The sequence below is a fragment of the Salmo salar genome, chromosome 22, assembly GCF_965601325.2.
Source record: "Salmo salar chromosome 22, fSalSal1, whole genome shotgun sequence".
Lineage (NCBI taxonomy): Eukaryota > Metazoa > Chordata > Actinopteri > Salmoniformes > Salmonidae > Salmo > Salmo salar.
Window position 1 is genome coordinate 30,644,648 of NC_138312.1, and position 16,343 is coordinate 30,660,990.

The following is a 16,343-nucleotide window of genomic DNA, read 5'->3' on the forward strand; positions in this document are numbered from 1 at the left end:
CGAGTTTGTAGACACAAGCTTGATGTAGTCATTGTGTGTTAACAATATGGGACCAAATACAACATTGACAACTTTGGTACATTATAAGTGATATTTGAAATACATATGAATTTGGACAGTGAAGCAAATACAAATCTAAGTCTCCTCATTACTTCATAGTACCTTTTATTTGGAAACATAGGATATTATCCTTTAACACATAGAACATTTCATTTACACAACATGTGGAACTTCTGCCAACAATAAAAGCAGAACTTTTGAAAGATTTCTCAACTCGCATGTCCTAAAGTAATGGTGCAACTCAAAATATCCTCCATGACATAAGTTGACCTTCACCTCCTGATAGTGGAGAATATTTGTAATCACAGCAGTCATATTGGTATACGTGATTGGATTTGTCATATCCTTAGTCTATTGCGGAATTACAATGTTGAGATTCTTTAATACAGAGTAACATCCTGTATATTACTCAGCTCAAATAGTTTCTCCTTCCACAGCTTGTCTCATCCTAGCCTACTTTTATTGTAACTATCTCAGTAGATATGTCACTGTGACATAACTGAAGACTAGACGAATCTCCTTGGTTTTGCTATCAAACGCATTGCCACATTTCAGGGTTGAAGCAGAAGATGTATTTTATTGGCAGGTTGGGTCACAGGTCATTAAGTTAATCTGAAGCCATGTATCACTACTGCCATTATTCGAGCTACAGTGCTCCGTAAAATAAACAAAGAAATGATTACATGTATTGGGAATGTCATCTGTAACGCACATCTATCCTTGCTGTATTAAGGAGTACTGGACAAACAGAGCAAAGTTTCCAGCATCCCTGCTGCTGCTAGTACAACATAAAACAATAACAACAGGCTGCCTGTGGTGACGTTTCACTGCCAGATAATTCCCTGACCTGTGAATAGTGGTATATACACCAATTCAGTCATTAATGGTCACACTGTTGGCAGCCTACGTTGTACCATAAAACACTGCACACCAACAGTGGATGAATACATTGAGGGATACGTTAATCATAATCATTAGGTAAGTTGTAATCAGAAATGCTATACTAGACAATAAGTGCAAAAGGTTCAATAGCTTTTCAAACACCAAGCTTTAAAAAAACATTTTTTTTTTAATGAAGGCTCCAGTTGGAGAGAAGGGCTGGGGTCAGATGACTGGTTCAGTTCTCAAAGTAATTTAAAATCAGTTATTTAATCTAATGGCAAATTACATACTAAAGCAGGGTTGCCCAAGAATCGGTCCTAGGGACCAAGGAGTGCACATTTTGGTTTTATCCCTAGCACAACACAGGTGATTCAAATTCTAAACTAATCATCAAGACTTGATCATTTGAATCAGCGGTTTAGTGTTAGGGCTAAAACCAAATCGTGTACCCCTTGGGAGTTTGGGAAACACTGCTCTAAAGGGTTCATTTGGGAAACACTGCTCTAAAGGGTTCATTTGGGAAACACTGCTCTAAAGGGTTCATTTGGGAAACACTGCTCTAAAGGGTTCATTTGGGAAACACTGCTCTAAAGGGTTCCTTTGGAAACAGCATTCAGTAAGACACTGAGGAAGCAGACATTCATTGGATCCCATTGTTAGTGAAACAAAACAGCCAGGTGTGGTTAGTCAAAGCAGTCTGATGCACAGTCCACAGACATGACACTGCATCTTGGAGCATATGGTGCAGTATGAGGAACAGAACAGGTGCAGACAGACACCACCTGTCTCTGTGTAAATCACCTCAACCAATCATCTCACATACACCACCACATGTAGGTAGGGGTGAAGTGACTATGCATAGATAATAAACAGCAAGTAGCAGCAGTGTAAAAACAAATGGGGGGGGGGTCAATGTAAATAATCCGGTGGCCATTAGATTAATTGTTCAACAGTCTTATGGCTTGGGGGTAGAAGCTGTTATGGAGCCTTTTGGTCCTAGACTTGGCGCTCCGGTACCGCTTACCGTGCGGTAGCAGAGAAAACAGTTTATGACTTGGGTGACTGGAGTCTGACAATTTTTTGGGCCTTCCTCTGACACCGCCTAGTATATAGGTCCTGGATGTCAGGAAGCTTGGCCCCAGTGACGTACTGGGCCGTACGCACTACCCTCTGTAGCGCCTTACGGTCAGATGCCGAGCAGTTGCCATACCAGGCGGTGATGCAACCGGTCAGGATGCTCTCGATGGTGCAGCTGTAGAACTTCTTGAGGATCTAGGGACCCATGCCAAATCTTTTCAGTCTCCTGAGGTGGAAAAGGTGTTGTCGTGCCATCTTCACGACTGTCTTGGTGTGTTTGGACCATGAAAGCTTGTTGGTGATGTGGACACCAAGGAACTTCAAACTCTCGACCCGCTCCACTACAGCCGTTGATGTTAATGGGAGTCTGTTCGGCCCGGCTTTTCCTGTAGTACACGATCAGCTCCTTTGTCTTGCTCACATTGAGGGAGAGGTTGTTGTCCTGGCTATAGGCTGTCTCGTCATTGTTGGTGATCAGGCCTAAAACTGTTGTGTCGTCAGCAAACTTAATGATGGTGTTGGAGTCGTGTTTGTAATTACAATATAACAATTAGACACTAGAGTGATTGATGTGCAGAAGATGAATGCGCAAGTAGAGATACAGGGGTGCAAAGGAGCAAGATAAATAAATACAGTATGGGGATGAGGTAGTTGGATGGGCTATGTACAGGTGCAGTGATCTGTGAGCTGCTCAGACAGCTGGTGCTTAAAGCTAGTGATGGCAGTAAGACTCTCCAGCTTCAGTGATTTTTGCAATTCATTCCAGTTATTTTTTTATCCGTTATTTTACCAGGTAAGTTGACTGAGAACACGTTCTCATTTACAGCAACGATCTGGGGAATAGTTACAGGGGAGAGGAGGGGGATGAATGAGCCAATTGTAAACTGGGTGTAAGGCCCTGGCCATAGAGAGAGGTTTTTGTTCTTTATTTTGGTTAGGCCAGGGCGTTACATTGGGTGGGCGTTCTATGTTCATTTTTCTATGTTTTTGTATTTCTTTGTTTTGGGCCGTGTGTGGCTCCCAATCAGGCACAGCTGAAGTTCGTTGTTGCTGATTGGGAGTCACACATAAGTAGCCTATTTTTCCTTTGGGTTTTGTGGGTGATTGTTTTCTGTTGTGTTCATTTGGGACCAGACAGGACTGTTTGCTGTCATTTCTTTTCGTGTTTTGTATAGAGTGTTTATGTTAATTAAAATCTTGAATAATGAATGCACATCCTCCGCTGCACCTTGGTCTAATTCTGACGACGGCCCTTACACTGGGGATTATTAGTTGACTGTGATGGTTTGAGGGCCAGATTGGGAATTTAGCCAGGACACCAGGGTTAACACCCCTACTCTTACGATAAGTGCCATTTAATGACTTCAGAGAGTCAGGACACCCATTTAACATCCCATCCGAAAGACAGCACCCTACACAGGGTAGTGTCCCCAATCACTGCCCTGGGGCATTGGGATATTTTTTAGACCAGAGGAAAGAGTGCCTCCAACTGGCCCTCCAACACCACTGCCAGCAGCATCTGGTCTCCCATCCAGGGACTGATCAGGACCAACCCTGCTTAGCTTCAGAAGCAAGCCAGCAGTGCTATGCAGGGTGGTATGCTGCTGGCCTCAATGGGAGCAGAGAACTGGGAGGAAAGGCGGCCAAAGGAGGAATTGGCTTTGGGGTGACTAGATAGATATACCTGCTGGAGCGCGTGCTATGGGTGGGTGCTGCTATGGTGACCAGTGAGCTGAGATAAGGCGGGGCCTTACCTATCAGAGACTTGTAGATGACCCGAAGCCAGTGGGTTTGGCAACAAGTATAAAGCGAGGGCCAGCCAACGAGCGCGTACAGGTCGCAGTGGTGGGTAGTATATGGGGCTTTGGTGACAAAACGGATGGCACTGTGATAGACTGCATCCAATTTGATGAGTAGAGTGTTGGGGGCTATTTTGTAAATGACATCGCCGAAGTCGAGCATCGGTAGGATGGTCAGTTTTACGAGGGTATGTTTGGCAGCATGAGTGAAGGATGCTTTGTTGCGAAATAGGAAGCCGATTCTAGATTTGATTTTGGATTGGAGATGCTTAATGTGAGTCTGGAAGGAGAGTTTACAGTCTAACCAGACACCCAGGTATTTGTAGTTGTCCACATACTCTAAGTCAGAACCGTCCAGAGTAGTGATGCTAGGTTGGCGGGCAGGTGTGGGCAGCGATCGGTTGAAGAGCATGCATTTAGTTTTACTTGCATTTAAGAGCAGTTGGAGGCCACGGAAGGAGAGTTGTATGGCATTGAAGCTCGTCTGGAGGTTAGTTAACACAGTGTCCAAAGACGGGCCAGAAGTATACAGAATGTGTACAAACGCACATGTACAAATGTGTGCACGGATTCATGTGAATGCATTTACGTGAACATATGTGTGCGACATCAATGCAGACAGACACTATGTCTGTATAGTTAGAGCAAGATGTAATTTGTGTGTGTGTGTGAAAAGAACAACACGGGTCAATGGATTTCATGTATTGTGTTTTGTATTAAGTAAATAGTTGTTATTCATTACTTGCAAAATGTCTTAACTGCAAACTGACTGTTTTTCTCAAAAACATGTTTGGTAACAGTCAGCATGCAATGGTACGTAACTCGCTTGATATTTGGAGTAGAGAGATAATGTTGATCTCGTTAGAAAACTAACATTATCCTCCTTCCAGTATACAACTCCAATATGTTTTGGGGTCAATGTGACTGATTATGATAGAGCCAGTCCCATTTGTAGTGTTTGAGTATTTACTATCTTAGTGTGTAAGCTTTGAGCGAGTTTATTGGAATTTTTCATGAGCCAGTGTGATTGTGTATTGTAAATGATGCAAGACCTTTTGAGCAGGCAGTTGAGGAGACTGTCCACCCTCTTCTGCAGTGCTGGTTTCTGGGTCTTCAATGGGTCATGCTCGTAAGTCACCTTCCCCATCAGCTCCTCCAACTTAAGGAACTTACACACCTGGAACAGACTCTCTGCCTCCGTTGTAAACCTAGAGAGAGGTCAGACGGAGCAAATAACGCTCATGCAGGAGATCAAAGGAATAAACATGGTCTCCCACTGCAGGCTCTTTTTAGGAAAGACTTGTTTTACTTGAGAGGGAGTGTTTGTAGTCCCTCCTTAAGTAAGCCAGTGCAGATGTACTGAACGTTCCACAGAGTTACAGAAGACAGTAGTTAGTCAGAGATTGTTCAGGTCAGGTAGATCTACGGAGGTTATCTGTACTGTACCACTTCTCCAGCTGGTCCAGGCAGGTGCTGTCTGGGGCTCCAATGCAGGCCTTCTGATGCCTTCTCTGCCACTGCACCAGCTCCTCCCTCACCAGCACAAACAGCACCTCCTCAGCATCGTCCAGCAGCAAGCCCACACCTGACAACATGCTCTACAGGGACAATGGGGGAGGGGAAATGCATGTTATGCGAACAATAATAATACAGTACATCATGTCTGAATTCATTGGCATCAGATGTACATAAGAGGTAAATTATTAAATGTCAAGTAGAGGATTGTGGGTGGGAGGTGTCCCTGCACCCTCCTGGAGGCGTCCAGACTGTTGAGTAGAGCCTGCAGCACCTTCATCTGTTCCCTCGTCTCCTCCTCGTTGGTGGTGCCGACACACAACAACCCGAGTCACGTTCAATCCAACACATCAACGACAATAGAATGGGGTTACACATGTCACCCTGTAGACTTCCTAACACACTTCTATGACAGAAGGAAATTGACTAGGGCCATAGGTGCATGGGCTTTAGGGAAACAGCTAAAATATGATACAGATAATACCACTTCTAGTCCATAGCCCTGACAGTCTAACCTCTGCTGAACACACTATGCCAGATACAAAGGACAGACCTTCCATTTTATTTAAATGGTCTGCTATTTCAAATCAAACTCATCTTGCTGTTCCTCCAGAAATGACACTGTTTGTTCCACGCCCTGCATTTACAACAAAAAAATATATGGACAAACTATGTAATCGTCATGAAAAGTTCAGAAGCAACATTAGAGGCGACCACGTATAGGATGCTCATATCATGGCAGGCATGGCGACCTATAGACACTTTCACATGGAAGCTCACCTGAACTTTCTTTTTTAGGTCTGTCATCTTGCACTCAATGTTCCACTGGCTGTCTGTCTCCATGGGGTTCTGCTGGACCTGTAGCAGTTGGACCTGAGAGGAAGAGGAGGATGAAGAAACATGGTAATGATGATGACCCTACAGTCTTTAAAATGAGATGCTCTACCTCTTCCTAAGGATCTGAGTGAGTAGGTATACAGCATAACCCTAGTCCTCACCCTAGTTCCTTGTTTTATAATATACCTACTGCACGCTCATTAACTAAAGGGACTATGTTTGTCTAACCTGCTCAGCCAGCTCTGCGCTATGCACAATCTCTTCCTCTTTCCGCAGGAACCATAGGATGATGCTGGCCAGAGTGTAGGGCTCCTCTTGGTACCTCTGGAGGAAGAGGGGAGTAAACAGGGTGTTAAGAGTAGTTCTTCATCAAGACCGTGAATATGTTAGTGCCGGACTGAAACACAAGTCTGCAAACTCAGTATATCTCAGCCCCAGGTGACCACTTTTATAGAAGGTGCTATTGATCAGTCACCCCAATGGAGTCAGACCTGGAAGTTGTGTTTAAAGCGGCATATGTTGTGCTGTAGCAGGAAGGGCTCCCCCTGCTGGACAAAGCGGCTGTACTGGATATCTAGGTTCTCCAATAACACCTGGAACAGCACCATGGCAATGTCATAGTCCTGCGCTGCATGCTCCCTAAGGGCGGAAACACGGGGAAACTGGTTGAGCAACTATCTTCATTTACTCCAGTTACAGTCGGTATGTACTTTCAAAAAGGTCTAAATAAGAATTTACAAGCAACCCAAAAATAATTATAGTCGCTCAGTGAAACTCTATAGTTTTGAGTAACAAACATACTTTGACATAACGCTTGCAGAGCTGTCTAATGGCAGTTTGAGTGGGAGCTTCCTGGGCTTTAGAGAGGAGGCATATCATACTCATCGTCAACATTTCTAACACCCAGATACTGGGGCACCCTTTGCATTGACATTCTTTGGCTCTGTTCTTGTCGGACATCCCTGAGGACCTTCAGACATCCTTGAACCAGTGTGCACATAGTTAGGCTGTAGAGGTCACCACCTGTTTTTTTACTTGCTGAAACAAGAAATAGCGCGGGATGAGTAGACTGCCTTACCAGTCTTGACCCTCTATCCAGTGTGCCAGGTAGTGGCGTACATCCATGGGGAAGGAATCCCCATCATACAGCTCACCCACCTGTTTCAGGTACACAGACTCCAGCTGCATCAGCTTCTCCCACTGGGCCATGCCTGGCTTTTTGTATGCACGTGAGCAGTAATAACAGGCATACATACAGACAGAGTACACAATATAGGGTGAAGTTTGTTTGCTATGCAACTTTGCTCATACGATTACATTGTCTTCCTTGCAATGCTGCCAGTGGTCTTGCCACAATACTGTAATGGAGCAGGCCTCGAACCCTCGACCTTCTAGCCCGAAGTCCAGCGCGCTATCGACTGTACCTCAAAAGCATGCTCGTTAGACAGAGTCGATCTCCGCGCATAGAAGCCCAGGGTCGTTACAATACTATAACAGGTAGGCCTATATGACTGAAACTCATTAACATTTTAATGGCCTGAGAGAAAGTACCATTTCAATAGTTATATTGATATTTTCCTACACCCCAAAAAAGGATCGGCTATGTTTCAAGAATCCGTTTCTGCGGTTGGAAAATATGTGTAAAGTCACCCACATTGACGGGGATTTTTTTTTTTTTAACGGTCCAAAATATAATACATTTATATCGACATAAACGTAATCCGTGGAACAAGCTAAGTGTTGCCATTCTGACGTGGATTTATGCTCAGCAAAATAACCATATCAGTATCTGAGTCAGAAGACACCTCACTCGTCGTAGACTGGGTCAGCTCAGCTGCTTCCATGCAGAAATGTTTTTAGTCAGCCAGTTTTCACGCAGCTTCAGTAATTGTTCCGATTCTTGACGATGCGCTATTTGTCAATGTTCTAGAGTTGACAGCTCTCGCGTTTCTAACACAATAACATATTTTTATAATTGTGAACAATTATAAAAAGTATTGTCCACAGTTATGAACATTGACTTTGATTCTTCTTCATGCGAGTCGATGTTTGAAACGAATCTGTTCACCTCCCCCCGATGTCATTGAAAAGTCATGCACTTTATTTGTTACTTACCTGTCCCCACTTACATGTCTCTGACCAACACTACAGGGCACCATTTTGTTTCAGATTGCTATTTTATTTGGATACACAGAGCCGACATGGTTGAAATACGGAAGTCCAGTTTCCACGGAGGAGAAGCATATTGGTCCTTCTCGACAACACTGTTCAGTAAGCATAATTTGTCAAATAAACATGTCAATCTAGGAAAGAGAATTCAGGGTGGGACTAGATCAAATTAGAAGAGGGAGTGATTGAAAATGAGGGAACACCGAAATAGAAACCCACGACTCGCTAAAAACATTTCCAATAGTTTGGTGGCTTTTACAGGGACTACATCCTCCAACCCAAGCCTACTCATTTGTATGGGTTAGTGTGATGTTGGGTACGAAAATACTACCGGTCAAAAGTTTTAGAACACCTACTCATTCAAGGGTTTTTCTTTATTTTTACTATTTTACTATTTTCTACATTGTAGAATAATAGTAAGACATCAAACTATGAAATAACACATATGGAATCATGTAGTAACCAAAAAAGTGTTAAACAAATCAAAATATATTTTATATTTGAGATTCTTCAAGTAGCCACCCTTTGCCTTGATGGCACACTCTCGGCATTCTCTCAACCAGCTTCATGAGGTAGTCACCTTGAATGCAGTACAATCAACAGGTGTGCCTTCTTAAAAGTTAATTTGTGGAATTTCTTTCCTTCTTAATGCGTTTGAGCCAATCAGTTGTGTTGTGAGAAGGTATACAGAAGATAGCCCTATTGGTAAAAGACCAAGTCCATATTATGGCAAGGACAGCTCAAACAAGCAAAGAGAAACGACAGTCCATCATTACTTTAAGACCTGAAGGTCAGTCAATAGGAAAATGTCAAGAATTTTGAACGTTTCTTCAAGTGCAGTCGCAAAATCCACCAAGCGCTATGATGAAACTGGCTCTCATGAGGACCGCCCAAGGAATGGAAGACCCAGAGTTACCTCTGCTGCAGAGGATAAGTTCATTAGAGTTGCCAGCCTCACAAATTGCAGCCCAAATAAATGCTTCACAGAGTGCAAGGAACAGACACATCTCAACATCAGCTGTTCAGAGGAGACTGTGTGAATCAGGCATTCATTGTCGAATTGCTGCAAAGAAACCACTACTAAAGTACACCAATAAAAATGAGACACTTGCTTGGGCCAAGAAACACTTAACCAGCATGGCTACCACAGCATTCTGCAGGGATACACCATCCCATCTGGTTTGGGCTTAGTGGGACTATCATTTGTTTTTCAACAGGACAATGACCCAACACACCTCCAGGCTGTGTAAGGGCTATTTGACCAAGAAGGAGAGTGATGGAGTGCTGCATAAGATGACCTGGCCTCCACAATCCCCCGACCTCAACCATATTGAGATGGTTTGGGATGAGTCGCACCGCAGAGTTAAGGAAAAGCAGCCAACAAATGCTCAGCATATGTGGGAATTCCTTCAAGACTGTTGGAAAAGCATTCCTCATGAGCTGGTTGAGAGAATGCCAAGAGTGTGCAAAGCTGTCATTAAGTCAAAGGGTGGCTATTTTAAGAATCTCAAATATAAAATATATTTGGATTTGTTTAACACTTTTTTGCTTACTACATGATTCCATATGTGCTATTTCATAGTTCTGATGTCTTCACTATTATTCTACAATGTATAAAATAGGAGAAAAAAAGACAAGCCCTTGAATGAGTAGATTTACTGGTACTTAACTTTTTAATGAGTAGGTGTTCTAAAACTTTTGACCGATAGTATATGTATACATTAGCAGTCACAAGTTTGGACAAACCTACTCATTCCAGGGTTTTTCTTTATTTTCACAATTTTCTGCATTGTATTTGCTATAAGATTGCTAAATAGTCAATGAATTGATACCCAAACTATATACACTGACTCTATCTTGCACTGACCCTATGCCCACTCATTAGACTATATATATATATATATATATATATATATATATATATACATATATATATACATATATATATACATACACACACACACACACACACACACACACACACACACACACACACACACACACACACTACATTGACACTCCCACACAAAACCCACACACAACACACACACGCATACCAACACAACACAAACACACTTACATACATATTACACACACATTTTTGCACTCATCATTTGCTGCTGCTACTCTGTTCATTTTACTGTTATTATTATCTATACTTATGCCTAGTCACTTTACCCTGCCTTCATATACATATCTACCTCAAATACCTCTTACCTCTGCACATTGATCTGGTACTGGTACTTCCTGTACATAGCTCCATTCCTGTGTATTTTATTCCTCTTGTGTTACTATTTTATTTGTATTATTATTTTGAAACTGCATCGTTGGGAAAGGCTCGTAAGCAAGCATTTCACGGTAAAGTCTACACTAGTTGTATTCGGCGCATGTGACAACTAAAATTTGATTTGATTTCATTTGGCATGTGCACCATGTCATTACTCTCTCTTGCTCTGCTGTGTATGCATCTTGCTAGCTGTCACTCAAATGGCAAGGGGCTGGAGCTCATTGGCTTGTACTTGAATTTCTAGGGCGCTGGCCCACATGGGGGAAAATATAGGGAAAATGGCGCAGCACAGCTTCTAGAAAAACAGTTGCTTTTAAACTAGGGATTTTGTGGCTAGTTGAGGTAAGACAGTAATTCTGCTCAATAAAACAAATACTTAGTAGTCGCCAAAGTTTTCTTCCAGTGGATGACTGCCAGCTTGCTTTCTCATGCAGGTCCTTTCATAAAAAAAATAGAAATGATTACATGTTGGTAGTATAACAATATACAACTGTAATAATAGCCTTTACTGACCATTGTGCTGTAATGAGTCACATAATTTGAAATTACATTATAGTCTTATTCACAGAGACATACAAAGGCCTGTAGTGGAGCGGGTTGAGAGCTTCAAGTTCCTCGGTGTCCACGTGACTAAGGAATTAACGTGGTCCATGCACACCAACACAGTTGTGAAGAAGGCACGACAACACCTCTTTCCCCTCAGGAGGCTGAAAATATCTGGCAAAGACCCTCAGATCCTCAAAAAGTTATACAGCTGCACCATTGAGAGCATCTTGGCCAGCTGCATCATCGCTTGGCATGTCAACTGCTTGGTATCCGACCACAAGGCGCTACAGAGAGTAGTGCGTACAGCCCGGTACATCATTGAGGCCAAGCTTCCTTCCGTCTAGGACCTCTATACCAGGCAGTGTCAGAAAAAGGCCCTTAACATTGTCAAAGACTCCTGCCACCCAAGTCATAGATTGTTCTCTCTGCTACTGCACAGCAAGGGATACCGATGCACCAAGTATGGAACCAACAGAACTCTGAACAGCTTCTACCCCCAAGCCATAAGACTGCTCAATATTTAACCAAATAGCTACCTTGGCTATCTGCATTGACCTCTTTTGACTCATCACGTATGCTGCTGCTACTGTTTATTATCTATCCTGCACATCGACTCGGTACTGGTGCCCCATGTTTATAGCCAGGTTAACATTACTCATTGTGTATTTATTCCTCATGTAATAATTAAAAAATATATTTTTCTATTTTGTCTCTGCATTGTTGGGAAACACAACATTTATAATTTGACCAATATTTAGGAAGAGGTCATCATTTCATGTAGTCTGTAATGGAAGAAACCACATGGAAAAGGAGGTACGCAAGTTAGGTCGAAAAAACAGATTTTCACCAAGTCAAATTAATTTATTATTTTAGAGGTCATTATGCTTGTATCTAAACCAAAGTAGATCATTTTGAGCTTGTTCTATACATCAGTTGGGGTCTTTATAAGCTTCAATATGAGGTACTAAACTTAGCATAAAAGTGCATCCTTGTAGCTGTGTGGGCAAATATATTATAGTCTACATGTTTGCCTTGGGGTAAGTTGAGCCAATGGTTGAGCTAATGGCAAGTTGAGCAAGTTTTCTTCTCAGACATAATGCAAGGTATTATTGCTGGGAGATGAGGTAACAATAGGGCCTGGCCTATGTTAAAAGTGTTTTAAAAAAGTACAGTCTTTGTTAGGTGTTAAGCCTGTGTTCAAAGATGCTTTAAATGATTAAAAGACAAAAAAAGCGTTTAATTGTGTTTCGTAAATAAAGATAGACATGTTTTTAAAAAGGTAGTGGTAATATTTAATTCAGTACAGAAATGTGTAGGCGGCTTAACTTACTCCCTTTCGCGGCTCAAATTACCCCATACCCGGGTAAATTGTGCCAAGATAAATTTTTTTGGACAAGCTATGTTTAAAAAACGTTCATGTTTTAAATGAATTCTGATTATTTCCAGGGATACATAACATCCTGAAATATATGTAGATATCTTTGTTAGAAAGAATACTATATTTCTCTTGACGAAGTGATGCAGAATGTAAAAAATGGCTCAACTTACCCCCTCTCCCCTACCTGTGTTTTGTCCAATCAATTTGCAGTGAAAAAAAAACACATTGAAAGGCTCTGGAAAAGTGTTGTGAATTCCTTTGCAATGACTAAGCTAAAAGTTTATATTCAATCAGTCATGACTCATTCTTACCCGATATAATGATGAAGTTATGGATTTGGTCAAAGAAGACACTCAAAAGTAGTCGTAAAAAAACAACTAGCTAGAATGATAATTTAATCAATCAATGATTTTTGTTCAAGGGCAGTTGCACACTTTCATGCCAATGAAAAGTTGCTTATAAATCAATGAGTTTACATTTTTACAAATAGCCAGCTTGAATTTTGCTACATCTGTTTCCAGAGGAGGCAGAACAACAACACATCAACTGAAAAGTAGTACCGTTACAATAGTCCCTGCACTTGAAGTATCAGAGGTGGAAATTGAGTCTGACCTGACCAATAGTACTGAAGGAGGAGAGGAGGGGTTTGGGTTGAGAGGATGGGGTGGAGGAGAGGTCAAGGTGGTCTAAGAGGGATGACTCAGGGGTTCCCTGAGACCACTTCCTGGTCGCCACATCTCTTTATGATGCCATTGGCTGAAGCAAAATCATATCTGACTACCTACCAGGCTACTGGCTGTTTACTGTATGGTAATAACTCCCTCCTCCCAACTGTACTCATTAACTATTAGGTCCTCCTGCTGCTTCATGGAGGACAGCAGGTACTTGATCCCAGCCTTCACCCCCGTCTTCACGCCTGCCCCGGCAACGTAGCCCGCTACACCCACCGTTCCCCCAGTGACGGCCATAAGGGCGTCTGTGCCCAGGTCGACGGCGCTGAGGATGGCTCTCTCCTTGGCCATCTCGGAACAGTTGACAGAGGTGTAGTAGACGGCCGTGCCCAGGTTGTAAAGGGTGCTGACGACAGGGATCCACTCCACCACGTTGTACACCCGCTCCTCCTTCTTGTTGACGCAGTTCCGCTGGGGGCTGCGCCGCGCCCGCCGCCCTGAGGCCACAGGTGACTTCTCCTCCTGCACCTGGCACTGTTGAATCCAGCATTCTGAGTCAGAGTCCTCAGAAGGCACCACCCGGCTGCCTGGCTTCAGAACTGCCTGGTACTGCCCTCTGTTACGGGACACACCCGCACACTGGGACCCCAGGCTCTCACAGGCCCTTATTGCCTCCTCCAGCCCCCCTGTGGCTCCCTCCATCGCATCCCCTAACAGCAGGGTCCCATTCACCCTAGTCCAGCCCTGACACTGCTCTTGCTTCCCCTTTCCAGAGGGCCCCTGCCCCCTACGGCCCTCCCCAGCCCTGGCCAGCTGCTGGATGTTGAACATCACTGCCTGGAGGTGGCGCTCTGCCTGGACCTTCCCCACATGTGAGGCAGGGGGTGTTGTGGCTCTGGGATGGGGTGCTCCACTCGCTATCAGACTCTCCACCTCTATGAGGAGCTCCTCAGTGTCCTCCACCCCCAGCAGGTTGTACAGCCTAAGCACCAGGGTCTGGGCCTCCCGGGGACAGCCTGCCGCCACCAGCACGGGCACTAGGGAGAGGCCCAGGAGCTCCCGGGGCAACAGGGCGGAGGAGGGGTCTTGCAGGGTGGAGGCAGACAGCAGCTCCTCACAGCTGGTGTTGGCCTGGATGAGGATTCGGCCCTGCAGCTTGGCCTTGAGCGTGGTGACGACACGTTGAGCAGACTGTGCCCTGGCCTCATCCTGCACCACCCACTCTTCAGGGGCCGCACTCTCCGCTGCACCTGATGGAAGACCAAGCTGGGTCTGGGACCCAAGGAGCAACTGCTTCCCCTTTTTGATAGTGTCCCCCTCCCCTAAGATGGAGGTCTTGAAGGCTGGAGTGTTCTTCAGAGCAAGGGGAGATGGTGTCCTACACAGAGCCTGTTCAATCAGCAGTAGTTGGATCAGAAACAGCCACTTCATCTTAGGATGCATCATTTTACCTGTGAGAGTTCTATTCCAATCCAGCTGCACACAGGAATCTGGGGAAGACATTGAGGAACACAGTCAGTCAAAATCAATGGTTGTTTAAATAACACGTTTGCGTAAACTTCAACTCAATATTTGTTATTTGTCGAAACCAACGATTCGCTTTGGCTTGTGAAGGGGCAAACACTCCAACTGGCTTTTTGCCAACTCTAGCTCTCTAGCTAAGCCCTCTTTGCTGCTGCATTATGTCCCTCAAAACAATACAACAACGTGCTTTCCTGAACATCATGCTGTCTATGTCAGGGGTTCTCAAAGTTGGGTCCACGGAGGTACAGTATGTAAATTCTTTTTTATGAATATTACGAACAACAAAAGATTAAATACATTTTAGCCAAGGGATCCGTGGAATAAGTTTAGAGGGTTCAATACAATAGAATACAAGGTCATATATATTTTTTTCTATAAATGCACTGTAATTTAAGGTTTAAAACTGCTACGTTTTCTCTCTGTCTTATTGCATGATAAATATGTAGAATTGCAGGATATTAACTATACAGCTGCAACAACAAAATATCTCTGCCCCATGACAAAATATTTGGAATTGCTTGAAAACGGCAAAACAATAAATATCCAATGCCAAGAGGCAGGTCTTATAAATGTTCCATACAAGGGCCTTTTACTTGGTTCGTCTGACCATACACTGCCGAAGTCATAGTAAAACTTCTTGTTTGCTATATATTTTTTATTTTTTCTCACTCGAGTTGTATTCTGATTATGAGGTGGTCCCTGGTGAATTTGCTATCACAAAAGGGGTCCCGGCCGTAAAAAGTTTGAGAACCTCTGGTCTTTGACTTTTCTTTTTCATAAATGTATCATATTATTTTTGAATATAATAGGTTGTCTGTCTTCATCAGACGGATGTGAGTTTTGATGCAGAGAAGAACAAAGTATTTCAAAGTCCAAAGATAATGTTCCAATCATTTATCAAAGATGGCTTTGAAGTAGAAAAGGACATTTTTACCACCCTCGATGTTTCCCATTATCTAACTATAATGTAATTTACTCACGCACAACTTACATTAAAAAAAACACACTGAATATTTTAATATGCATCTTAATAAACAGTTGTTCAACACTTACCTCAAACGTCCGTCCAAATCCCTAGTGTGTGATACTCCAAGCCAGGTTACTTCACTATTTAACACAGCTTTTGCCCAAACGATGACACCCCTCACCCCTCCTTCTCTCTTACCCACTTTCTCTGCCTCTCTCTTTTTCTGAGTTGGCCTCATTGCTCAACAGTTAGGACAAGGATGGAATATTGATTCACGTGGAGAGGGTCCATGTTTTCTAAAGCCGCTTTGTTTGTTTGCCCCTGCGTTCTTTTTCTCTGTCTCTCTCTCTCTGTTTTTGACCCAGATACTTGGCAGCAATCTTACCTCGTGCCCTGGGCGGATTTTTCATTCTGGTCAAGAAGCGGGAGAGATGAAGGTCATCCAGTGTGAAGACTTCATCAATCCCACCCATCGTTAGTCCTACAAAATGAAACTAAGCTGACTCAATGAACCAGACATCACTCCCCTCCTTATTTTAAGTTTTACTGCCAAAAATACCCCACCACAACGGCACCACCCCAGAACATACCCCTCTCAACACACTAGACACTCCAACACTTCATTACGAAC

The 16,343-nt window shown here is 43.4% G+C and overlaps 2 protein-coding genes and 1 long non-coding RNA gene across 5 annotated transcripts; 1 reads left to right on the plus strand and 2 right to left on the minus strand.

Annotated features, from left to right (window-relative positions):
* Nucleotides 1-147: 147 nt before the first annotated feature.
* Nucleotides 148-8,636, minus strand: LOC106583229 (signal transducer and activator of transcription 1). Of its 2 annotated transcripts, XM_014167157.3 has the most exons (7): nt 7,249-8,633; nt 6,662-6,809; nt 6,399-6,494; nt 6,114-6,206; nt 5,265-5,416; nt 4,871-5,026; nt 148-2,505 (listed from the first exon to the last, which is right to left on the minus strand). In XM_014167157.3, the coding sequence occupies exons 1-7, from the start codon at nt 7,422-7,424 to the stop codon at nt 2,481-2,483; spliced, it is 846 nt and encodes a 281-aa protein (XP_014022632.1). In that variant the 5' UTR covers nt 7,425-8,633; the 3' UTR covers nt 148-2,480. The 2 variants fall into 2 exon arrangements, with proteins under 2 accessions (XP_014022632.1, XP_014022631.1); XM_014167156.3 differs by having other exon boundaries at nt 148-5,026; nt 7,249-8,636.
* Nucleotides 8,340-11,876, plus strand: LOC123729675 (uncharacterized). The gene is made up of 2 exons (XR_006761349.2): nt 8,340-8,441; nt 11,195-11,876. It is a non-coding gene; the product is annotated as an uncharacterized LOC123729675 (long non-coding RNA).
* Nucleotides 11,877-12,928: 1,052 nt separating this feature from the next.
* Nucleotides 12,929-15,938, minus strand: apof (apolipoprotein F). Of its 2 annotated transcripts, XM_014166995.3 has the most exons (2): nt 15,799-15,938; nt 12,929-14,711 (listed from the first exon to the last, which is right to left on the minus strand). In XM_014166995.3, exon 2 carries the CDS (start codon nt 14,665-14,667, stop codon nt 13,351-13,353), a length of 1,317 nt encoding a protein of 438 aa, XP_014022470.1. In that variant the 5' UTR covers nt 14,668-14,711; nt 15,799-15,938; the 3' UTR covers nt 12,929-13,350.
* Between the last annotated feature and the right edge of the window lie 405 nt (nt 15,939-16,343).